This window comes from Oreochromis aureus, linkage group 3 (genome assembly GCF_013358895.1).
Source record: "Oreochromis aureus strain Israel breed Guangdong linkage group 3, ZZ_aureus, whole genome shotgun sequence".
Classification (NCBI taxonomy): Eukaryota; Metazoa; Chordata; class Actinopteri; order Cichliformes; family Cichlidae; genus Oreochromis; species Oreochromis aureus.
In genome coordinates this window covers 45,691,395-45,716,877 of record NC_052944.1, presented here as the reverse complement: position 1 = coordinate 45,716,877, position 25,483 = coordinate 45,691,395, and the positions used below count along the sequence as shown (strand labels likewise).

Here is a 25,483-nt window from a genome sequence, read left to right as displayed (position 1 = left end):
GTCAGCTTCCTTTTTATAAATACAAAAATATGTAAATGTACTGATCTGAATTATAATATTTCTGACTGTCAAAATTTCCCAGATTCAAATTGAATTTAATTGAATCGAATCGAATTAAATCGAATCGTGGATCAAATCGATTCGGGACCTTGTGAATCGGAAACGAATCGATTCTAGAAATTAGTGACGATACCCAGCCCTAGTCTGTATTTAAACAAGCTCCACCCTCATCCTCCTCTTTTACTCAAAGCAGGAGGGACTGGATCAGCAGACAGGTAACCCCAGAAAATAATTAATGTAAATCATACAGTTTAAACCAAATGTGTGTGTGCTGTCATTTATAATACACTGCAGTGTTACAAAGTATACTGGAACAAATCAAACTAATATGTTAGATCGATATCTGCTTTTGTATCTGATAGATAGATGGATGGATAATAATAAAAACAGTATCTATCAGACAGAGGGTTTTTTTTAGATTAGATTATCCACCAGCTAGGTAGTGAAATATTTAAAATAAAGTTATAATTTATTTTAAAATCTTTATTTAATATGAATGTGTTTTATTATTATTAATGAAGTTTATTATCTTAGTTCACTGGGTTATCCCACACAGTGGTCCACGGATTAGTAATTAGCAGATTATAACAGATTTGAGGTAATACACCAATAATATTTTGACCAAAAATCCTACAATAGAAACAGAATTTATAGGACAAAATGTGAAAAAAAAATCTGATATGATGAGAAGTGTATTTTTGACTTTATTTAAGTGATCAGACTCAAAGCATTGCTGAGACCGCTGCAAGCTTAAACTCATCTTTGATGATTAAACCTGTTTTTTATAATATTGCAACCAGCTATTAATGGGAGACAAACATGTTCAGATCACCCAGAAATGTACATGTGATAAACCTTGTCTGACAGTAGTTGGTAGAGACCCTAAAACTTTACTCCATTAGCAGGTCATTCAGCTCGTCTTGTGCAGGAGGATCTGAAGAACACCGTGGAAAACAAATCTATCTCTCATCATCAACCACAGATACAGCACTCAAAAGGTCTGCAACTCAAATGCAGATAACGCCTCGCACACACAAAACCGCTTTGATACCACAAGCTTGGGTACCATCGGGGGGTGGAAGGTGCAGTTATTGAGGGCAGTGAGCTGCTGTAACCCGAGCTTAGGCTGCACCTATTGAACCTACTCGAGGTGAAACATTGAGAAAGCTCGAGATTGATGCAATGTGGGTAATGTGGGGCAAAGTATTGTGGTTTTGCAGGAGGTTTCTTCCTGTTAAAAGGGAGTTTTTCCTTCCCACTGTCGTTTGCTCTTAGGGGGTCATATGATTGTTGGGTTTTTCTCTGTATATGTATTATTACCTATGTATTATTGTACGGTCTACCTTATGTGCCTTTAGGCAACTGTTGTTATGATTTAGCGCTATAAATAAAATTGAACAATTAACCAAACCCCACAAACTGTGTGTCTTTGGACTGTGGGAGGAAAATGAAGTCAAAGAGATGTTAAGTAACCTGCATGGCTCATTTCCAACACCAAGGCAGTATCATCAACTAAATTTTAAAAAACTGGTTTTGATGCAACCTCCCATTCCTCACATCTTCTCTGCATCAGCCCAACACAGAGCACGACTGTAAACTTCACCACAGTACTACAGACTAACCAGTGTAGCCTGCACTGAGATATGCCAAACTGCCGAGTGTTTGAATAACAACCTTTGAATAACACAAAAGCAATAAACTTAAGTTTACAATAAGATTAGTAGCACATCATGTCTAGAGTCAACGTCCGATATAAAACACAAATTCTGGCGAGTTATTTTTGGTAATGATTGTCTCTGTGCTGCAGCCTGCTGTGCAGCTACAGCACTCATTGTTATGCATTAGGCTAATCTGACAATCAGATTTAATTATTACGTTTTAGAAGGAATGCTGTGCCAAAAAGTAATTTCTGGTCATTGCCAAAAAACATAGCTGTATTTAAACCATTGTTGGCTTCTAAACTGTCAAACATACCTCTCATGATATGGCATCAAGTCACTTTAAGCCAGAAAAAACAATCCTGTCAAAAGGTAGAAACAGCAGTCAGACGTTTATATCTCCTTTATTTATGCAGCTACTATTATTGACATTAAATGTGTTGGTCACATTTTTGTGACATTAATTTAACACCCTAACACATTTTCACTAATAGATGTATTTTGGTAGAAATTCAGTTTGGTTCATAACAGATCTGTAACCACGGAGATGTTAAATATTTTGCTCAGTTGAGAAAAGACAATTTACTTTAGTTCTCTTTAATTAAAAATAGCCTCAAAAAGGACCAGAGTTATGTTGGGCTTGACTCTAAACAGGTGCAGAGAGCCTTGACTCGCCTTGTTTTGCAGGTTGCTGGAGCCTGGGGGGCGAGCAGGAGTACTGAGCTGTAGAGAGTCAGAGGTTGAGTCTGCTCTGACTGCTGGAACAGAAGAGTTTAAATAGAAGAGAAATGCTGCTTTGCTCTTGTTCTGCTCTGAGTCACTGTTTATATGACCTGTTGTTTAGTGAAACGTGCATTTAATCATTCTTTCCATTTCATTCATTGTAACTTTTAATGGTGATTCAGGTCCAATTTAACTGTACTTTGTTTGTCACATGACAGCATTCAAAGTGTTCATTAGATGGCGCCCAGCACCAGGGCTGTGCAGAGATGTTTGAAGGGGCGGGTGCTCAAAGTTAAAAAGAGGCACATAGAACCAGGCTGAATAACAAAACCCACATTCATCAAGAATCTAATATGGGATCATATAATACTATATCACTGTCATCAGGTGGGGACAAGGTTAAAGCTAATGTCGCCTATGTTCTACCTGGTGGGTACAGTGTGGCTGTTGAGGGGTTTCTGCTGCTGCTGATAGTGCTGGAGGGCTGTGCTGATCTGGGACTGTAGACATTAAAAGGTCCATATGAGAGATGGTAGCTAAACAATAATAAACAATAATAAAGATTAGTGACAATGCTTAAAACCATAGGGCAAGAGGTTAAAACAAACTAGGCTAATTTGCTATTTGCAATAAACTATTATTTAATTGTCCACACTTAACAACTCTTGCACCTAATCCATAAAGTAATCAAGTTTTATGAAGTAATCATGAAAAATGCTATAGAACCATCCTTACGAGGCATGTCTGGACAGTGTTAAGTGAGTAATAATTTTTAAAAATCTATACACATAAAACACACACACACACACACACACACACATGCACATACAGTGACATTTTAGACCTCCAGAATACTGAATATACTATTGCCATAAGTTTACATCATGGTGCTGAATCCTTGCCTTATTTATTCCTAGTGGTATCATAATAAAGTAATAAGGATAAAAAATAATTATTCAATAATATATTCATTACAATGTATGTTTTAAGATCCACTCTGTGCAGGCAGAAAGCTTATTAAATGTTTAAAGTGTAGAGATACAATCATTCTGCTGCTATCAAATCAGTATTTTGTCAAATTTGGAATATAAATCTAATAGAATCAGTTTCTTAATGTATGTTCTTTAAAACACAGTGCTTTTTAAGGACTGTAAAACCAATTGCAAAAAAACATACTAAAAATAAACCAAGCACAACGAGAACTCCTGAAAAAACTGTTTAGAACAGCGTACTATGTTGCAAAGTTTGAACCACCATTGGTAAAATTTAGTAGTCTTTGCAAACTTCAAAAAGCAAATGACCTAGATCTTGGTTCCACTTACCTCTTACCAGTAACTTCAGTGGAAATTCCAGATTCTCAGCCGAAGGGCTACCAGGGACTTTTAAATTTTGCGAGCCCTGCAGTTAATAAAAGGACAGGTCATGTTTGTCGCGCTGTTGCACACACAGCACGCTGAATTGTTTCACTTCGTTCATTTGTCACAAGAAAACTTACCAACGTGTTCATAATAACCTAACACTCCTGTGTGCTGTAGACTACAGTGTTCACTGTACACCTACTTACTGGTTTGTCACATCAGTCTGTGTCTCTGAGCAGGAGCGGTCCTGGCCTGTTTGGTGCACAACAAATACAAAATAAGTACAATAATACACTATATATTTTATATAGTGAGAGAGAGAGAGTATGCAAATGGATAACAAACAGCCATTATAATTCATCAGACATTGAAAAGGATACATAATACATGCCATTATCCAAAGACACATCTGCTTACCTGCATCTTTTTCTGTTTCTCCTCTTCTTTTCTCTTTCGTATAAACATGTAGCCACATGGTGCTTCTCATGATCAGGTTCCCTCTATGATGTCTTTACAGCGTTTAGGTCAAACTGACACATTTTCAAACAACATGGAACAGTAGACTGATGCAAGGATTCAACCAGACACGCCCAATGCAGAAAGTCACTTATCTCCATTCTGTGTTGATGTAATCCAACAAGAAGAGTTACATTACCAAAATTACATTCAATTTTTTTTAAAATATAATTATTGCTGTTGCTCTTTATGTGCATCGAAAACTTACTGCGGAAACGCTGTCTGATTTTTAATCAGACTGTAGATTTCCCTTCTTCTAGCTGTACTGACTGACCTTTGACCTCATGTGTTGATGACTCTTCACCTCTGTCTCCTCTCACAGGAGAAGATGATCTGCAGGATCCTGCTGCTCATCATCCTCACCTCATGTGTCTCTGGTTAGTTTACAGCTTCACTTTATGAACTCCAAATAAAGCTCAACAACAGATTTGTTCCAGTTCTCAGTGTGTCTGCTCCTCTCTTTCCCTCTCTGTCTCCTCAACAGGATCATTTGTAGTCAATGTGACACAGACCTCCTATCAGGCAGAGGAGAACCACGACATCACACTGGAGTGGACGTTCACCACCAAACCTGACAGATCCAACAACACTCTCAACATCATCTGTGAACTCTTCATCAGTGATAAATCCTCAGTCCTGTATCATGTTCATGAAGGTGTTGAGGTGTCAGAGTCTGAGGATGAAAAGTTTTCAGGACGAGTCCAGAGTGACAAAGACGCCCTCAGAGAAGGACGAATCAGACTTCAACTGTCCAGACTCAGGACTGATGACTCGGGTCTGTACCTGTGTGAGGTGAACACTGATTATGGTTGCCGCTCTTCCAGCTGCTGTCTTAAGATCAGTAGTAAGTTGATTATTAGATCATATTTTTGTATGATAATTATCATTATAACGTAGACTGTTTTGCATAAAAATGCTGAAAAGGATGATAAATGTCACTTCTTGAAGTTCAAATCCGACAAGTGTCAACAAATGTATATTTTTATGCTCTTTACAGGAACCTCTGGCCTGTTTCAGAATCAGAGACCAACTTTGAATTCACAGCCACAGAGTTCAGGATGGACCACGTTTTATATTTTCCTGGGACAAGCAACAGCGTTTCTACTGTATTTTTGTCTCATAGTTAAATGTGGAGCATGTGTAAGCCAGCCTAGAGAGGTGGAGGTATGCTCTGAAGATTGTTAAATTAGCCCAATTCTTTGATCTTCGGGCTGAAGGAAGAACAACACTCGGTGTTTAAATGCTCAGTCAACAATCACTTTAATCAATACAATTCTCTTTATTCCATACAAACACTTTGAGCAGTACAATCATCCGGATGGGAGATGTGCACGAGAGGGCACATCTCAAAATGTCGGACCGTTACTCAAACTTTTATAGCCTCCAAAGTCATAAAAAACTTAAGCATCCACATTCTTTCTTTCTCTCAGTGAGCCTAAGTTACAACCTTGGATTCCTGTTTTTCTCCTCCTGTGTGAGATGAGGGAGAATCTCCCGTGCAGTATGTTCTGGTATCTTTGTAATCAGGAAAGCAAGGCCACGATTCTCTGCAAACAGAGTCCCATTTCTGTTTTGTTGTTTTTAAATAAACAATCAATTAATTGTCTTACATGTACTTGGGAATTTTCATAGCTCAGTATCCAACATCAAAATCCGCTGGGGCAGTCCCAGCAGCACACGTTGATACACAGAAGTCAACAACCTTTGTGTCTCAAAACTAGGTGCCTGCTAATGCCTCTCTATCTCCTGCCTCCTTATCTCGTGTCCTTGCTGCCCACTTCTTCGCACACGCTGTTCTCCTTGCTTTGGTTTACCAACTCCTTATCAAACTAATGGCAGCTCTGTCGTCTCTGCTTCTCACATATACCTCTGACCTATTCTCCCAATTCTATGTGTGAATGTTTAGCAGCTTGATCTATGACCTACTTAAATGAATAATGAATATCATGCTTTACTATGGTTCATACAACTAAATCTCTAATACTACAATAATCTATTCTTACAATTCCCCCTTTTGAGCTCTCCTATGAGAGATCAACTAATCCCTGAGTTCAGTCATTAACACGCCCCGCATGCACTCCTACTGAGTCAATATAAGTGGGTGAATTAGCAGTTAAATCAAATGACCAAGATGATCCCTTAAACAACACATGGTGCCTACGCCTCACGGTGAGTCGTGCATTATCATCCGTTTCTGCCCCAGGCTGGGATCTATGTTCGGGGGTCTCAGCCGAGTCCCCTTTTTTTGACCCAGAGCCTTTCGGACCTCCTAGGCTGTCCTTCCTTTGAGATAGATCACATAAGATGTTTTCTCCACCAGCTCGAGTGGTCCTGTCCACCTCCTGTCCAGTGTGTACTGTTGCCAGAAGCCCAGTACACACTGGGCTTCTGGCAACGTGCTTCCTTGAGCAAGCAAGCCTTTTTTCTCCCACCTGTTTGATGCAACTGGAATAGTCTCTGCATCCCGCTAGTTCTCTGCAAAAGATTCTCCCCCTTTTCTAGAGGGAAAAAACTTCTAACCAATTCAAAACATATTAGTCATCATCAAAGCACACTTTAGATTGGGTAAACCTGCAGTCAGCTGAGACTGAAGAAGTCACTTAGATAAGTGACGAAACGCTTCTCCCACTAACGCTAAACGCTACGTCCAGATGAACAGAATCAACCTTTGGAGAAAGAACACTTTACTTTCTGTTCAGCAAGATTTACTTATGGGTCATCATCAGGGCATGGATGTACGCCTTGTAGACGTTTTACCTGTACATGGTTTGCTAAGCACACAAATCATAGTAAAGTCATAGAAGAATCATCCTGGAAAATATCGATTCATATTAATGCTGGACTCCCCTCTTGACACATGGTTTCCCCATGTGTGTGTCCACCGAGGAGGGGGAGACGAAGACCGCCGAAGTCTGTCAACAGCCATGGCGCCCGGGGCACGTGAAGAGATTCCTGGATGTGATTTTGAGACCAGGCCGGTGAGTTAGCGTCTGACCTCCCCTCGGGTTGGATGGCGATTGCATCCAGAGGCTCTCCTCGTGAACGAGAAGCAACACAACAGTAAGTAAAGAGAGAGGGCCTTATGCATCACCGTCACTGTGCATTAAACGTGGGTCTGGGAGCACGCCAGCCATCAGAACGCAGGCTTCTCATAGATGAATGCTGTTGTTTAGTGTGGGAAATCAAATTTGGGTTAGCAAAAGTGGGAAAAAGGAAAATTACTGCTTTAAGTGGGAAAACTGAAAGGAGTCCGGACCACAAAATGAGAGAGGTACAAATAAATTACACACACAAACAGAAAATGCATTAATCCTACAAACTCTACATACACACATATAATGAAGCTCATCAAGAGCAGACAGCATCTTAGACAGCATGTGTCATGACTTAACTAAGCCTTTTTTTCTTTGTTAATTTTTCACTTTCATAGTGCACTGAAAGTTTTGTTGATAATATCTCTGTCATTTAAGCAGATCTGAACATTTTGAACTGGAAGCACTATACAACATGTTGTTGGAAAACAATCGCAAGTGAGCTTCTCCACATTAAATGGGCTCTGCAGAAAGCCACTTATTTGGGACAATCAGAAAGCGAGTCCCTGTCTAACAGGAATCAGCGAGGTAATCCAGTCTAAATTCTTTTTCTTTTTGAAATGGCGTCATATTGCTGATGGTGGAAACGAAATGCAACAATAGATCCCACTATCAACAATGAATAAAAAATGGGGAACACTGACTGGACTGATAAAAGCTGACAAAAGTTGAATGACCAGACATCAACATGTAAGATTGCACCTGTTCCACCCAGAAATGACAAAAGGGTGGATGTATCTATGTGTGTTTTTACAGGAGCAGAAAGGTTACAGCAACATCCTGGGTTGCAGGTGCTTTGGGCCAGGCCGACTTAGCCTTTTAATAGCCACTTTCTGTGTCTGTGAATTTGCCAGTGCTGTGTTATTCATGACCTTGTATTGCTCACAATGCAGAGGTCACTTTGAGAAAGTGTGTATGCACCTGTGCAGCGCTAACATCTACATTACTTTTCTACAGCAGAGGATTAATCATGTGATTTACAGCAGGACACACCACTGGTTAATGTTCTTTCTACCACAGGGTTACTGGGTTTAAGTGTGAAGAAAACTGTGTTTACTGGCTATATGTTCATTATGCTATTACACTATGTTGTTGGGAAAATGTGAATATTACAGTGAGAAAATGAGCATACAATTTGAGACCAGTATTACTTCTTTTACAGCAGACTGTTAACATTCATTTGTTTACTTGCAGGATGCAGTTTACTGTGTATGAGATTCAATGAGAAACAGGATAACTGCTAACACATTTATCAACTGTGAACTTTTTCAGCGATAGAAATGTTCTATTTTTATCACAAGGTGGCGCCCTGGTTCAACTGATAAGGAAAGGGGAGCTGAGATTATTTCTTTCACTGTAGACTCAGAAGGAAAAACTGGAGATGTCAATGGATTAAAATATTTAATAGTTAACTTTAGAGGGTTAGGGCACAACTCAGAGCAATAACTCAAAGGTTGCTGGTTTAAGTCCCAGTTCAACTCTTGAGACTCTCTTATTTAAGTTGGATGTTTAAAGGCTCTTATTGCGGCTCCTCCAACCAACGGCCGCGGCAGGCTAAACATGAGGACACAGATGACGCGCAACAATAAACGCATAAAATACACTTCTGTAACATTTGCTCCTTTATTCCACATGCACCGTCCAATATACCAATCAGCACATGGGATCAACACTTAACCAATTACACAAATGCACAGGCTGCACAAACACATAACTGCAACTCACCATGACTGCACTAACTACTATGCCAAACTACAACCTTTCTATGGCATCAAATTAGTGGATACATATACAAAACCATCAAGTTACAGTCAACTATTTCAAAATCATTCAAGCTGCGGTCAACAGAAAGTTTTACCCCATGCTCACCCTACCTTTCTGCTCATCAACAGCAGGTGCTGTGAACAGGTGAGTGCAACCACATTTATCCTCTACCACACCCATGAGACACGCCCCACACCCGTGCACCAATAGAGTGAATCTATTTAAACCAACCCACTTAGACAGAAAAAGAGCAACTCATATGGCTTCTACAGCTCTCATTAATGAAATAATAACTCCCCTCAAATGCATTAAGCCTAAAGTAACTAGTCTATTTTGAAAATGTAAGAAGTACAAAGTACATATATTTGTTTAAAAATGTGAGTAAAAGCAAAAAGTAATAAGAAAAGAAACTACTTAAGTAAAATACAGATACCTGAAAATTGTAGTTAAGGACCATAATGAAGTATTTGTACTTTGTTACTTCCCACCTCTGCAACTAACTATGCCAATACATATAAGCATTTATATAACAGGAACACATTAAAGCATAGTGAAGCAAATAATATAGGAGGCGATCCTCGTATCCAGAGCTTTTAGTGAAATCTCAGAAATATGTCCAAAGATATTAACAAAAAACAGGCGTGGACAGGAGATAACCGCAGAGAGTAGATGGCCAAAATGAATTTTTACTTTTTAGATTTTGGTCTTTAATAATGCAGAGTAGGTTTGGTCCTGCTGCTTTTGGACTCGTCGTGTTTGGAGGTTGTTTCAAAGTTCTCATACCCGACAAATAACTGAAAATAAAACACCAACAATAAACCTGAGATCACTAACCTGTCAAACCTGCATTTGAAACGTTGGCTACTGTTAAATATCAACACTTCACCGAGTTTTTTTGATTCCTCACAGGCATCCGATGGAAGACAAAACACTGCTCAGTGGACCATTTCACAGTTTATTATCTTACGCAATTGCTCCTGAGGGAGATGCGTCCTGCATAACACGTTGCCGTGGATCTCAAAATGGTGATAGAATAGAATAGAATAGAATAGCTTTTTATTGTCACTGTTACAAGAACAGTGAAAGGCAGTTTGGCATCTCTCCATGTGTGTGGAGTACACAATAGCGTAAGTATTTACACAATGACAAATTTACATTTACACAAAAAAGATATGTACAAGTTATACATACACCTGCAAACATACACGCACATACATATGTAACCCTCTCAAGGTTATCCACTGCTGTTCAAGTCAGTGATTTAATGTTTAATGTATGCAGTACTGATTCTGTCCAACAGAGGGCAGTGATGGCGCTATAGTTGTCCTGCACTGCATTATGCGGCAAGAAGAAGAGCTGCAGCGGAGCAGATAGCCAGCAAGCTAGAAGAAGAACGCACCGAGCGCATTGAGTACCGAAGAGAATAAGAACTGTTTTTTCTAAGTGTTAAGGTTCTTACAGCTACAGACTTATTAGGATTTGCTTACCATGCATCCCTTTTTCCAGTTGTTTTTTTACTTTGTTGGGACATAGTGCGAGAGACAGTTGCTGGATACTCGATCGGCGATTGGAAGGTGAATCCAGTGGGGTTTTTTTCCAGAGACGCATCGCTTCAGCCAGAAGGACGGCGAACGAGGATTTTACTCATCTTTGCAGATAAGCACTGGGCTTATCCACACACACACACACTACCCGGTAGATTGACAAAGTTTTTCTCAGAGCTCTGAATTTATTTTATTATCATTATTCTTTACTTCAACACCATATTTTACTTTTTTCTTACCTCACCAAACCAGAGTGGTTGGTGGAGGTAGAACTGAGATAAGAGACATAAATGGACTAATACTAATACGGAAACTGAACTGACTGACTGAAGGGGGGATTATATTGGGTTTTGTATCAGAAGTGTTGTTAACATTCTGCATATTATTGAAGTTGCTGATGAGACTGTTATGTGTTGTGTTGTAATAAATGCCATAGAGTGTTCTCTATAAGACAGCATAAGGAGGTGTTATAGTTTTCTTGTTCCTCTTCTCCTCATTGAAAGTACCTAGAACATCCATGTCCCTAAGTTAATCAATTAAGGGATCGATTACAAAAGTTGGCGAGCCAGCCAGGAGGAGTAGATGGAAAATTAGTTTGAAAACACTTCCATTTAGCTGATTTTTGTAAGTCTTTGTTTAAAATTTCACAGCTGTTGATTATTAAGTCTTACCGTTTTTCACAATGTATGCAGAACAGGAATATGGTACTGATATGAAGAAGTGTGTATACATTGAAGGAATTACAGCAATAACTACTGATGATCAAATTACAGAATTTTGTATGCAGTTTGGCTGTGTTGACAAAGTTCTTAGAGTAAGACAGACAGGGCAAGGTACTGGTGTTAAAGCCCTGGTGGAGTTTGAATCTGAAGAAACTGTCGTAAAAAGCTGGCTTCCACCCTCCTCTGTACCTTCCCAGCGTTTGAACCCAGACATTATGTGGCGTGTAGATGGTGCCTGTAAAACTGCTCAGTCTTCGAAGACAATGTCACCCACACTTTTCTCACGGCAACAAAGTGACAGTTCGGGCTCAGAAAATGAACCAGATTCTGATAATAGTTGGACACCCCTGCTACGTAGACAGACTGCAAAGAATAAAGAGATTGAAGAGGTTGTAGCCGAAACCACTTCTAAAGTAAAAGGACAGAGAACTGTCTCCAAGCCAACTCACCCTGTCTCTCAACTAACATTAGACAATGATGTGTACAACCCTCCTGAAGTCCAAAAGATAATCGTGGAGCATGTCATCAAAAGCGATGCCCCTCCCACTCCAAGTCAGGGCTCTAAAGGTCTTCGCCCATTTTCAGGAAGAGTTCCTAAACCCCAAAATGAAGTAGATTTTGAGACGTGGTCACTTCATGTGGAACTCATGATTCAAGATAATCTCCCACTTGATGTACAACGCCGTAAGAAGATTCTTGAGAGCTTACTCCCCCAGCTTCTGACTTGGTGAGGCAGCTTGGCCCACATGCGGCTCCTCGTGAATATGTCAAGCTTCTTGGCTCAGCTTATGGCTTAGTTGAGGATGGGGAGGAAATTTTTGCAAGGTTTCTGAATACCCACCAGAACACAGGGAAAAGGCATCTGAGTATCTTCAGCGGTTGCAGGTGTTGCTCACCACAGCTGCACAGAGGGGTGGTGTGAGGAGTTCAGAGACTGGGAAACACTTGCTGAGACAGTTTCGCCCGCGGCTGCTGGGATCAGTCCTCATCTTAGCATTGCAGTCTGAACTGAATTCAGATACAGCTCCTGACTTCTCTGATTTTCTTCTACAGTTACGGACTGAAGAAGATAGAAGGGCTGCAAAATTTGATCGAATGAACCGTCATTTTGGGGTGTAAAGCTAAATCATCCGTACACATGCAGCTGGTCCCAGACATGTCTTCCACGCATGATGTGAATACCAGTGTACTTCAGACGTACATCACAGAAACAGAGGATTTGAGGAAGCAGGTAACTGAGTTAAAAATGCAACTTAACAAAAAGAAAGAGCAAAGGATACAAAAACACGCTGAAAAGAGAAATCCCACCCTAAATGCCTCCGCTAGTATAACTCCAGTTACAGTACAAGCCCAACAAATGGCACCTAAACCCAGACCAAAACCTTGGTTCTGTTTCAAGTGTGGTAATGATGGACATATAGCCAGAGAGTGTGAAGGTCCTCCAAATAAGATCTTGGTTGATCAGAAATACAAGGAGTTGAGGGAGAGGCAAAGAGAGTGGGAAGCCAAATATGGTCATTTAAACTGGACTGGGTCGCAGTGGAGGGACTGACTGCACCCAAGAATGAGCCAGGATGTCCCATAAGGTTTCAGGACAAAGAAAAAGTCACATGTGAAACCCATTCCCAAGCCCAATTACTCTTTGACTGTCTTCCAACAAGGCTTATTGGCCCAAAGTGTACTGCAGCAGTCTCCATTGAAGGAAGTCAGTGTAACAGTCTACTTGATTCAGGTTCCCAAGTAACCACAGTATCAAAGTCCTTTTATGACAGGAACCTTTCTAGTCAGAAAATCTTTCCCATCCAGGATCTGCTGGACATTGAAGGTGCTGGTGGTCAGGAAGTGCCTTATCTGGGATACATATCCACAACTATCCATTTCCCTGAAAGTGTCATGGGGAAATCAGCTGAGGTTGACACGCTTATTCTTGTAGTTCCTGATCACAGGACAAACATGGAAGTGCCCTTGCTGATAGGGACTAATACCCTGGATATTTTGTATGAAACAGTTGGCTTAGGAAAAGGTCAGCCAAATCATGTCTTACAGGAAAAAACATCCATCACTCTCCACTGGTGAAGCATCTCTATCACAGGTTCAAAACCCGTCAAGACAATGGCAGAGTAGGGAAAGTGAAACTGCAGAGCAAAAAGTGCATTACTGTTCCTGCAGGGGGAAAAGTGGCCTTGAATGGATATGCAAGGAAGGTCACAACAACATCTGACACAACCCTGATGGTTGAGCCTCTAGAGTCAACCTTGCCTGGTGGGCTCTTGTTTTGCAGTTTTGTAATGACACGGCCTTTATGTTCATCATTTAAGGTCCCGGTTCTAGTTAAAATGACACAGCACATGATATTAAAATACCTGCTGGCCAGGTTATTGCAGAACTCATCCTTCCAAAAGCTGTGTCATCCTTGACTGAAAGAACTGTCAAAACTCTGTCAGGTGACCAATATCCGTCGGTTCCAGCTACAGCTGCATGCAACTCTGTATCTGTGTCTGACACAGGAACACTTACCTTTGACTTTGCTGAGTCAAGCTTGTCTGAGGAGTGGAAAGAGAGAATAACAAAGAAATTAAACTCAGTTTCTGAAGTTTTTGCTCTTCATGATCTCGACTATGGCCACACCACTCAGATTAAGCACAGAATTCGACTCTCAGACCCATCTCCATTTAAACAAAGGCCCAGACCCATCCACCCTTCCGACTACGAGGCAGTCAGACTACATTTAAAAGAGCTTCAAGATGCGAACATCATACGTGAGTCAGAGAGCCCCTACGCCTCTCCCATTGTTGTGGTCAAGAAAAGAAATGGCAACATCAGACTATGCGTAGATTATCGCAAACTGAACAGTAAGACCATCAAAGACGCCTACGCTTTGCCCAACATTGAGGAATCTTTCTCGGCTTTGACTGGGTCCAAGTGGTTCTCCATCCTGGATCTGAAACCGCTATTATCAAGTGGAAGTCGAGGAAGAAGACAAATGTAAGACTGCTTTTCGTGACACCCATGGGATTCTGGGAGTTTAACAGAATGCCCCAAGGAGTGACAAATGCTCCCAGTACCTTTCAGAGAGTCATGGAAAAGTGTATGGGCAGCATGAATTTGAGTGAAGTTTTGGTTTTTCTTGATGATGTCATCGTTTTCTCTGCGACACTTGAGGAGCATGAGGAACGACTGCTGAAGGTCCTCCACAGGATGAAAGAATTTGGTTTAAAGTTGTCGCCAGAGAAATGCCAGTTCTTCAGGACATCTGTCCAATATCTCGCCATGTTGTATCCTCAGAAGGGGTCAAAACAGATCCAGCAAAATAGCTGCCCTCACTACCTGGCCAAGACCAGCTAACATCAAGGAGCTCAAGTCTTTCCTTGGGTTCGCTGGATATTATAGGAGGTTTATAAAAGACTATTCCAAGATCGCAAGACCCTTAATGACTTAACAGCTGGTTACCTCCCACCAAAGAGAAAATCCAGTCTGTCTGGCCGAACCCATAAGTTTTCTACAAGTGTGGATCTCAAAAGCCATTTAATGGCAATTGGACCCCAGCCTGTGAAGATGCTTTTGAGACATTGATTCACAAGCTCACAACAGCCCCTGTTCTTGGGTTTGCCGATCCTAAGAAACATTATATTGTGCATACTGATGCAAGCACCCACGGACTCGGTGCAGCCTTATATCAAGAACAGGAGAGCAAGTTAAGGGTCATTGCCTATGCCAGTAGGGGCCTCTCCAGGTCCGAGCAAAGGTACCCTGCACACAAGCTTGAGTTCTTGTCTCTGAAGTGGGCTGTCACCGAGAAGTTTTTTGACTATCTCTATGGAGCAAAATTTACAGTGGTGACAGACAATAATCCACTGACATATGTCTTAACGCTCTGCGAAGTTGGACGCAGTAGGGCATCGTTGGTTGGCAGCTCTTTCCAGTTTTGATTTTGACATCCAGTATAGAGCTGGGAAGAACAACCAAGATGCTGACGGGCTTTCAGACGTCCGCATCCACATGACTGTGATGCCTCTGATCAGAGTTCTACTGATGAGGAAAATCGCATTGAAAGCTTTATTGCACAGCTCTTACGCCGCAACAAAGGGCCCGATTTTCCAACTGAGGCAGTAAAAGCAGTATGCGAGAGACATCAGTGTTCTTCAACTCTCGAGGAGGAGGCAGCGGTGCCATCGCCTGCACGAGTAGAATGTTTGGCTATTGGAACCTCTGCAATACCAGCAGATTTCTGTCAAACTGATGTAGCTGGTTCGTGCCCCCTGCCGCAAATGTCTCTTCCCGATTGGGCATGTGAGCAGAAATCAGATCCAGTCGTCAGCAGAGTAATGACTCTTGTACTTGCCAGAAAACGTCTCTCCTACAAGGCAAGAAGGCATGAAGACAGAGAAGTTCAGTTAATGACAAGAATAATGGATCAGTTAGTTGTAATGGATGAGGTCTTATACCGAAAACGCATCATTCAAGGGGAACCCATGTATCAGCTCGTTCTTCCGCAAAGTTACAGAGAAGTTGCCCTTGACCAGCTCCACAATGCTGTGGGCCATCTGGGTGTTGATAGGACTCTGGACTTAGTCCGAGCTCGGTTCTATTGGCCCCGCATGACCATCGATGTAAATGACAAGGTCAGGACATGTGAAAGGTGTCTCAGAAGAAAGGCACAAGTTGAAAGGAGTGCTCCTTTGGTGAACATAAAAACTAATCGTCCCTTGCAGTTGGTCTGTATGGACTACCTTACATTGGAACCAGATGAGAGAGGGACTAAAAACATCTTGGTCATAACAGACCATTTCACTAAATACGCAGTTGCAGTTCCGACTCCTGATCAAAAGCAAAGACTGTGGCAAAGGCCTTGTGGAGCAATTTTTTAATCCATTATGGATTTCCTGAGAGGTTGCACAGCGACCAGGGTCGTGATTTTGAGTCTGCCTTGATCAAAGATCTTTGCTCGCTGCTTGGGATAAAAAAGACGAGGACCACACCCTACCATCCCCGCGGCAATCCTGTCGAGCGGTTCAATAGAACCCTTCTTCAAATGCTAGGGACGCTGGAGGAAGAAGATAAAGTTCGGTGGAGAGATTTTGTGCAGCCTTTAGTACACGCAGCATACAACTGTACAAGGAATGATACCACAGGTTTCACTCCCTACCAGTTGATGTTTGGCAGACAACCGAGGCTCCCAATCGACATAGCATTTGGCCTGTGCCCTGAAAGATCCAGCAGCCTCTCTCACTCTGAATATATCAAAAAGTTGAGAGAGAGTCTCGCAGAAAGCTACCAGTTAGCCATTGAGCACAGTCAGAAGAGTGCTTTCCGGAACAAACAGAGGTTTGACAGTAAAGTGCGGGAATCCACCCTTGCCAAGGGAGATAGAGTCCTTTTAAGGAATGTTGCCATCAGGGGAAAGCACAAAATCGCTGATCGGTGGAGCCGAACCGTGTTCACTGTGATCAGACAGATTCAGGACTCGCCTGTTTTTGTGGTGGTGCCTGAAGGAACAGATGGGCCTGAAAGAGTGCTACACAGGGATCTGCTCTTACCTTGTGGGTTTCTTCCACCCACTGTGGAAGAGACAGCACCCAAAGTAGCAGTGTCACGGTCTAAACCTGCAAACTCACCACCAGTTGAAACATTTGAGACTGATTCTTCAGAAACCAGCAATGAGGAGAGCACTGAAGATGAAGTTGAGTATTACTCCCTTCATTCTCTACCCTGTAATGAGCCTAATGTATTGCAAGATGGACTCCAAGAAGCCGACCAGATTGCAGTCACGGACAGACTGGCTGGAGTAGAAGTCCACAAAAGTCAGCTACAGAGGGCATTTTGGGGCAGATTGATCAGCTTCACACTGTTGAATCTGAGTTGAGTCCAGAGCTCTCTACTCTAAATCCAGATGCTCACGAATTCCAGCCAATGACGACCCAGAACGGAGACGATGAGAAGGACCAGGTTCAGGGTCACCGCTACATGAGATCAGTTCGGCTGAAGACAGCCAATCTAAAGATCTCTCACGCAGTTTGGGTGATAGTCGTACCTTGATTACAGAAGTGAGCAACAAAATGAAAGTTGCGGAGGAAGGAAGAAAAGGAGAACCAAATCTCTCTAAAGATGTCCCTAATCTTGAAGAGGGTGTTGGACTAAGGAGGTCATCAAGGAGAGATCAGCTCCAAAGAAGCTAACTTATCCAACGTTGGGAAATCCTTTGGTGACAGCCATGCACTCTATTCTCTGGGTTAGACCAAGCTTTCACCCAAGCTTTCACCCTCGACAGTGTACCCAGCGTAGATCAACTAATGCCCGGGACTGCTGAAACCGTGTAGAAGTTCCACATGCAAGGATGCATGCGGCTTAAGGGGGAGAATGTAACCCTCTCAAGGTTATCCACTGCTGTTCAAGTCAGTGATTTAATGTTTAATGTATGCAGTACTGATTCTGTCCAACAGAGGGCAGTGATGGCGCTATAGTTGTCCTGCACTGCATTATGCGGCAAGAAGAAGAGCTGCAGCGAGCAGATAGCCAGCAAGCTAGAAGAAGAACGCACCGAGCGCATTGAGTAATCAAGAGAATAAGAACTGTTTTTTCTAAGTGTTAAGGTTCTTACAGCTACAGACTTATTAGGATTTGCTTACCATGCATCCCTTTTTCCAGTTGTTTTTTTACTTTGTTGGGACATAGTGCGAGAGACAGTTGCTGGATACTCGATCGGCGATTGGAAGGTGAATCCAGTGGGTTTTTTTTCCAGAGACGCATCGCTTCAGCCAGAAGGACGGCGAACGAGGATTTTACTCATCTTTGCAGATAAGCACTGGGCTTATCACACACACACACACTACCCGGTAGATTGACAAAGTTTTTTCTCAGAGCTCTGAATTTATTTTATTATCATTATTCTTTACTTCAACACCATATTTTACTTTTTTTTTCCTTACCTCACCAAACCAGAGTGGTTGGTGGAGGTAGAACTGAGATAAGAGACATAAATGGACTAATACTAATACGGAAACTGAACTGACTGACTGAAGGGGGGATTATATTGGGTTTTGTATCAGAAGTGTTGTTAACATTCTGCATATTATTGAAGTTGCTGATGAGACTGTTATGTGTTGTGTTGTAATAAATGCCATAGAGTGTTCTCTATAAGACAGCATAAGGAGGTGTTATAGTTTTCTTGTTCCTCTTCTCCTCATTGAAAGTACCTAGAACATCCATGTCCCTAAGTTAATCAATTAAGGGATCGATTACACATACATATGTATATATACATATATTCATCCGTACATACCTACACACACATATTTCCACATACACGCTTACATCTATATACATACACATACATACCGTCTAACTAGCAGGTGCATTGAGAGGTGCAGTGTGATCAGTGATGTCGCGGCCTTTTACGTTCCAAACACCAAAAAAAATCCAAGAAAAGGCCGTGGGTGGCAACGGGAGGTTTGTTTTAGAACGCACTTCTGACTCCATTGTTTAAAAATCATATGCCGTTTATTTCGTGGAAATTTATAAACAAAAATAAACCAAATAACTTCTTAAAACTTAAAATGAAACGAAAGTTAACTTAATTTGCTTTAACAACATCAAAAGTGGTCAAAAAATCATTTTCTAACCCTCCCGTCTTCCCATGTGACATTTGGCAAGCAAAAAACAAAACATCATTACCACACCCATCCAGGGTGCTCTTAATCTCTTGATTAATGGGAGGGTCCATAAGCTAATAAACCAATCACTTTCCAAAAGCTTCTCCAATAAAATTAATTACAAATTTACATAACAAAACTAGGTCAGTATATTCTTACATCTTTAAAGAAAAAACAAAAATGAATACAAATTGCATTTATACACATTCAACAAAAATGGCCACAACATTCCGGCCCCTAATTCCTGTGTAACATGAATTATATCTGTCTAAGTGGCCATCACAAAATGCAATACCAATAATTTTCTTCAGTTGTCCATATGTCTTCTTAAAAAACAAACAAAAAGAAAAGGTCAATGTTCTAAGATTTCAAGTCTGTTGTTCATGTGTTTGTATTGAAAAAAAGGTGTATGATGCATAATGTTGCAAAGTGAGTGTCAGTGTAAATGTAGAGCCAGAGGTTCCAGAACTTGGCTCAGTTGGAGGCAAACATTCATTGTTTCCTCTAGATGGCCTCCACCAGGAGACATATTTTGTTGATTGGCCTCTCTAGCTCATTTGTTCGTGTTTTAACTCTAACACGGCGAACTACTCCGTGTGCATCGGCCATGGTTTCAGTGATGCGGCCAATGGGCCAAGAATTTCTTGGCGCAGCTCCAACAATAAGCACAACATCACCAATGCAAAAGTTCCTATGAATCTTGTTCCATTTCTGTCGTTCCTGCAACATAGGAAGGTATTCTTTCACCCACCTTTTCCAGAAGAGATCCACAACATACTGGGCTTGTTTCCATCGTCTTCGCAGATACAGATCCTCTTTTTTGAATAAACCTGGTGGCAGCACAGGTTTGCCTTTTAATTGGAGCAAGTGATTTGGAGTAAGAGTTTCTACATCATTGGGATCATCAGATGAAGGTGTGATTGGGCGGTCATTCAGTATAGCCTCCACTTCACACAAAACTGTATGCAAGGTTTCATCATCTAGTACTTGCTGGTTTGTGGTAGAGCATAATATTCTCTTTATTTCTTGTACCAAGCGCTCCCATACTCCACCATGATGGGCCCCATAAGGCGGGTTAAAGGTCCACTTTATGCCATCCTGTGCTAAACCTTTTTGGATTTTACTTTGCTTTAGCTCTAACATAGCTTGTTTTAACTCACGATTTGAGCTGACAAAGTTGGTTCCGTTGTCTGACCGGATTTCCTTGACTTGTCCTCTGCGGCAGATGAATCTCCTGATGGCATTAATGCAGGAACCTGTATCAAGAGAATGCGCCACCTCAAGATGGACTGCACGACAGGTTAGGCATGTGAAAAGAAAGCCATACCTCTTAACAAGACTCCTGCCTCTCTTTACTTCTATTGGTCCAAAATAATCAACATCAACATAAGTAAATGGTGGAAGATCAGCTGAGATTATGTCAATAGGAAGATCAGACATTTTCTGCTCACCTGGCTTTTGCCGTTGTCTTTGACACACTATACAGTCTCTGATTATTTTTCTAGCTGCTGAATTAGCATGAGCGATCCAGTATTGACGGCGAAGGGTTGAAAGCATGTGATTTCTTCCTCTGTGACCAATCTTTTCGTGAATATGCTGAAGAATAAGCTTTGAAACATGGCTTTCTTTTGGCAAAATTGCAGGATGTTTTGTTTCCTCAGGTAAATCTGCTTTGCTCAGTCTTCCACCCACTGTCAAGACACCATTAGTAACTACAGGATCAAGCTTATACAGATGACTTGACTTCCTTACATTGCCAGAGTTTAGGGCAGTCATTTCATGAGCAAAATGTTTTCTCTGCACAAAGCCCACTATAGCTTCCTCAGCCTTGGACAAATCCTCAGTTTTGAGCAGAGTGTTCCATTTATTATCTTGCTTAACACATATTTGACTTCCACAGTGTGTGTCCAGCAACTTCTGTCTTTTCCTTGTTTGCAGTTTAAGTCTTTCTTTTACTTTCAGGATCCATGCTACACACCTTTTTAATTTTGTCCAGCTGGAGAAGTACAACAGCAGCTTAGTAGTGGGACAGACATCTTCTTTCAGCACAGCTGCACACATCAGGCCCTCCCCTTTTATTTCTGGGTCAGCTTCCAAATGGACAGATACATAATTCTTGCCTACAGGCCAGTGAACAACAGGTTTACTGAGAAATTCTGGACCACTGATCCAGGTGGAAGATTTCAGGAAACAGCAAACTGTCATTCCTCGAGAGGCTGCATCAGCTGGATTCAGTTTTGAACTGATGTACCTCCACTGCTCAACTTTTGTCAAAGCATGAATGATAGAAACTCTATTAGCTACATACGTTTTGAACCGTGTGGTTGTGTTTGCAATGTACTGTAGCACAGTTGTGCTGTCAGACCAAAAGACTGACTCACTCAGATTAAGATTGAGTTCAACTGATAGCATTTTGTCCAAGCGCACAGCTAAAACTGCAGCAGCCAGCTCAAGACGTGGGATGGTGACTTGTTTTAACGGCGCCACCCTTGCTTTACCAATAATAAAGGAAACACACACTTCCTGCTTGCTATTAGATAGCCTAAGATATGATACAGCACCATACCCAGTTTCACTGGCATCACAAAAGTGATGCAGCTGTGCACTTTTTATCTCTCCAAATCCTTTGGGTGTGACACATCTACTAATACTAAACTTGTTAAGAAGAACTAAATCCTCAACCCATTTTTGCCAAGTTTGTGCCATTTCTGCTGGTATTGTCTCATCCCAGCCAAACCTCAGTTTACATAGATGTTGCAGAATTTGTTTTGCAGGCAGAATGACTGGAGCTAAGAAACCCAAAGGGTCGTAAATTGAGCTGACATTGGACAGAATACCACATCTTGTAAGTGGTTTGTTCTTGTTCACAATACTGAATGTGAAAACATCATGTTCAATATCCAATTGCACACCGAGAGCTCTTTCTGTGGGTAGCTGATCCCGACTAAGGTCCAGCATCTTTACACCTGTGGCTCTATTTTCCTCTGGGATCTGACAGAGGACAGAGCGATCACTACATACCCACTTATTGAGCTTAAATCCCCCCTTTGCACACACCTCAGTAAGCTGCTGATAAAGTGAGATGGCCTGCTCAACAGACTGGGTAGATTTAAGACAGTCATCTACATAAAAACTATGCCTGATTGTATGTATAACCTCCTCTGGGTACAGATGTTGGTTGTCATCAGCAGTCTTTAGTAGTGCATAGGTGGCACAGCTGGGGGAGGATACTGCACCAAAAATGTGGACTAACATTTGATGTTCCACCAGCTGTTTTGTGATGTCACCATCGGGCCACCAGAGAAAACGTAAAAAGTTTACGTGTTCCTCAGCTACTCTGACCTGATGAAACATCCCTTTAATGTCTGTCATAAGCGCTATTGGACCCTGCCGAAAGCGAATCAGCACACCTAATAAAGTGCTAGTCAAATCTGGGCCTTGTAATAGCTCTTTGTTCAGTGATGTTCCAGCAAATGTTGGAGCACAATCATACACAACACGCAGTGTTTTCTTGCGGGGGTGGTAGATCCCATGATGAGGTATATACCACACCTTTCCTTCCTCATGCTTCAACTGTTCTTGTGGTATGATTTCCGAATGTCCCTCCATACTAACATTGTGCATGAATTCGTTGTATTCTTCAAAGAATAACTGATCTTTCTGAAACCGTTTTAGCAGATATTGCGCCCTCTGCTGAGCCACCTGCTTGTTGTTTGGCATTCTTACTTCAGGTTTACGAAAAGGTAGTTTCAAGTAATAATGACCATCCTTAAGTACAGCTGACTCTGACATTATGTTCATGAACTGTTTATCTTCTACAGACATTTCTGCACGTTCATTACACTGCTTCTCCACAAAATCTTGATTATACTGTTTAACCAGCATTTCCTCTAAACTACTTATAGAAATGTGGTTTACCTGGACAAAACTAGCATCATGCTCATCCATCTCACTACCATGATTGAGTGGCCCATTGACAACCCAACCAAGACGAGTTAGAACAGCATAGGGTCCATTACCCTCACTGTTAATGATTCTCCAAGGTTCCAGCGCTTTGGGAGAATTTACACCAATAAGCAGCCCAATGCCAGCATTTATTGGTGTCAACTCGACATCTTTTAAGTAAGGCCATTTTCTTAAGTTTTCTTCTTTAGGGATATTTTCTTTAGTGACAGGAATAGACTTTTGAGTGTACACATCAGGCAACCTCAAATACTCATTCTGTTTTAAAGCAGCTACTTCCATACCAAAAAGTTTATAGCTACTTACTGGCCTTTCCTGTCCCATAGTCTTTAACATGATTTCCACTTTCTTTCCAGATGCATTTAACTGCATCATCAACGCCTCGGTGCAAAAAGTTGCAGAGCTGCCAGGATCAAGAAAGGCGTATGTCTCCACAACCTTCGTCCCATTTTCCAACTTCACTTTTACTGGAACAGCTGACAAGGCACATTCATTAGACCCGGCCCCAATATGGCTACCAAAGTTCAAAGAAAGAAGAGCATTTGAGACTGATGATTCTTTACGTTCAGCTTTAGCTGCTTGCCACTGCCTTTCTTTTGAGTCTATGTGAAGAACAGTAGGGTGATTTTTATTGCAGGTGTGGCACGTCAAATGATGTGGACAAGATTTACTCATGTGGCCTCTCTGTAAGCAACCAAAACATAAACCTTTACTCTTAAGGAATGTCACCTTTTCTTTGTTGACTTTTAGTTTGAATGAGTTACATACGTCCAAAAAATGATTTTGGTCACAAAACAAGCACCGAGTTTGATCTAACCCTTTGTGGCTTATTTGAATCTGCTCCAGTTTGTGTTTGTCATTGTTCTGTTCTGAAACTACAGCAACAGAAGTAGCAAAGCTACTGCTTTTAGTTTTAAACTGAGCCTTTGAAGGTTTTGAAACCATCTTTTCTTTTGTGTTTTGACTCTCTCCAAAAACAGGATCTAATGCAGCTCTTGTTTGCTTTTCAAGAAAATCAAGAAGATCTTTAAATCTTGCTCTGCGATCGCACTTTTCTGTTATATCAACGACTATTATTCGCCATTTATCACGAAGTCTAAAAGGCAACTTTGAAACAAGAATCCTCATATTGGTTGAATTTTCCAGCTCATCAAGAAACCCAGCTTCATCCATTGTGTTGAAGCAGCTTCTTAGAAAGAATGTGTAAGCTCGTAATGCTGAAGCATCATCAGACTTTAAAACTGACCAGTTAAGAGCCTTGTCTGCCCATCCTGAGCAGAGGTGAAAATCTGCATTTTTGCATCAGCCTTAACCAACTTAGTTCTTAGAGCCAATGCTTCTTTTCTTGCTTTTAACTGAACTTCTTCCAGTTCGAGCGCATGTTTTTCTTGCAGTGCGTCCACCTCCGCTTTCAAAGCGGCTCTTTCCACTTCAGCTTCCATCAGCGCCATTGAAGCCGCACGCGAGCTTTTACTCCTTAAACTTAAGGCTGCAGTAACATTACTGGGCGCTTTACTAGAGCCCTTGCTGACAGGTTTAGCAACTCGTTCAGAAATCCTGTCGCTCCTTTCTTGCGCTACTTGTGAGACACTATCATGCGGCGCAATGTCACTGTCATGAGATGCTACCTTTGATTCAACATTAGAGGCTGTAACTTCATGCTTTTGTGGATCAGGGTCTGCGTTTATCCAAGTGTCGATTTCATGCAGAAAGTCTTTAAAACTGATCAGCTTAGGTTCATACCAATCGCTGTGATCTGTTTCCTTTTCATCATCGTTCAGCAATCTTTGAACTGAAGTCTGTAAGTCCATAAACTCTCCCAAATAATCATTAAATGTTTTCATGTGTTCATCTACGGAGGCTTTTGATTCTCCAGCATCAATGAGAGCATTAATGTCATTTCGTTTTCTTGTCAGAACGCCAAGCTTCGCTCTGCGTTTTTTAATTAAATTAAAAAGCTCTCTTTCTTGTTCCTCCATTTTAACCAGAAAATTCGTTTCACAAGGTCCAAAAGATCATTCTTTAATACAAATGTTTTATGTTGCAGCTCAGCATCTCGGTTGATCCAAACAAAGTTTCGCATTTACTCACGAACTTTGCGTCATTTTTTCAGTCCATTCTGCGAGGATCCAATCTTCCAAGTCCAATCTTGCAAGTTTTCCCAGCTTCCAAGTTGACATCCAAGCGAGTCAAAATGATTTTTTGACTTAAATGTTGCGGCCTTTTACGTTCCAAACACCAAAAAAAATCCAAGAAAAGGCCGTGGGTGGCAACGGGAGGTTTGTTTTAGAACGCACTTCTGACTCCATTGTTTAAAAATCATATGCCGTTTATTTCGTGGAAATTTATAAACAAAAATAAACCAAATAACTTCTTAAAACTTAAAATGAAACGAAAGTTAACTTAATTTGCTTTAACAACATCAAAAGTGGTC

The 25,483-nt window shown here is 41.3% G+C and overlaps 2 protein-coding genes across 2 annotated transcripts in view; both read right to left on the bottom strand.

Moving 5' to 3' along the window:
- The window catches only part of LOC120439390 (zinc finger protein 771-like), an 844,755-nt gene that overhangs the window by 90,871 nt on the left and 728,401 nt on the right, over positions 1–25,483 (bottom strand). The gene's annotated exons all lie outside the window — the stretch shown is intronic.
- LOC120433807 lies at positions 19,591–22,806 on the bottom strand. Its single transcript, XM_039600716.1, has 4 exons — positions 22,429–22,806; positions 21,065–22,077; positions 20,247–20,320; positions 19,591–19,739 (listed from the first exon to the last, which is right to left on the bottom strand). The coding sequence occupies exons 1-4, from the start codon at positions 22,804–22,806 to the stop codon at positions 19,591–19,593; spliced, it is 1,614 nt and encodes a 537-aa protein (XP_039456650.1).

Bases quoted from the DNA above. Each gene is read 5' to 3' on its own strand.
- LOC120433807 (XM_039600716.1), bottom strand. From the start codon at position 22,806: ATGCCAAACAACAAGCAGGTGGCTCAGCAGAGGGCGCAATATCTGCTA. The intron at 22,078-22,428 runs GTCAGAGTAGCT...GTCCTCTGTCAG, and splicing joins TTAAAGGGATGTTTCATCAG to ATCCCAGAGGAAAATAGAGC. The intron at 20,321-21,064 runs GTGTGTAGCATG...TAATGCCATCAG, and splicing joins AGCTGGACAAAATTAAAAAG to GAGATTCATCTGCCGCAGAG.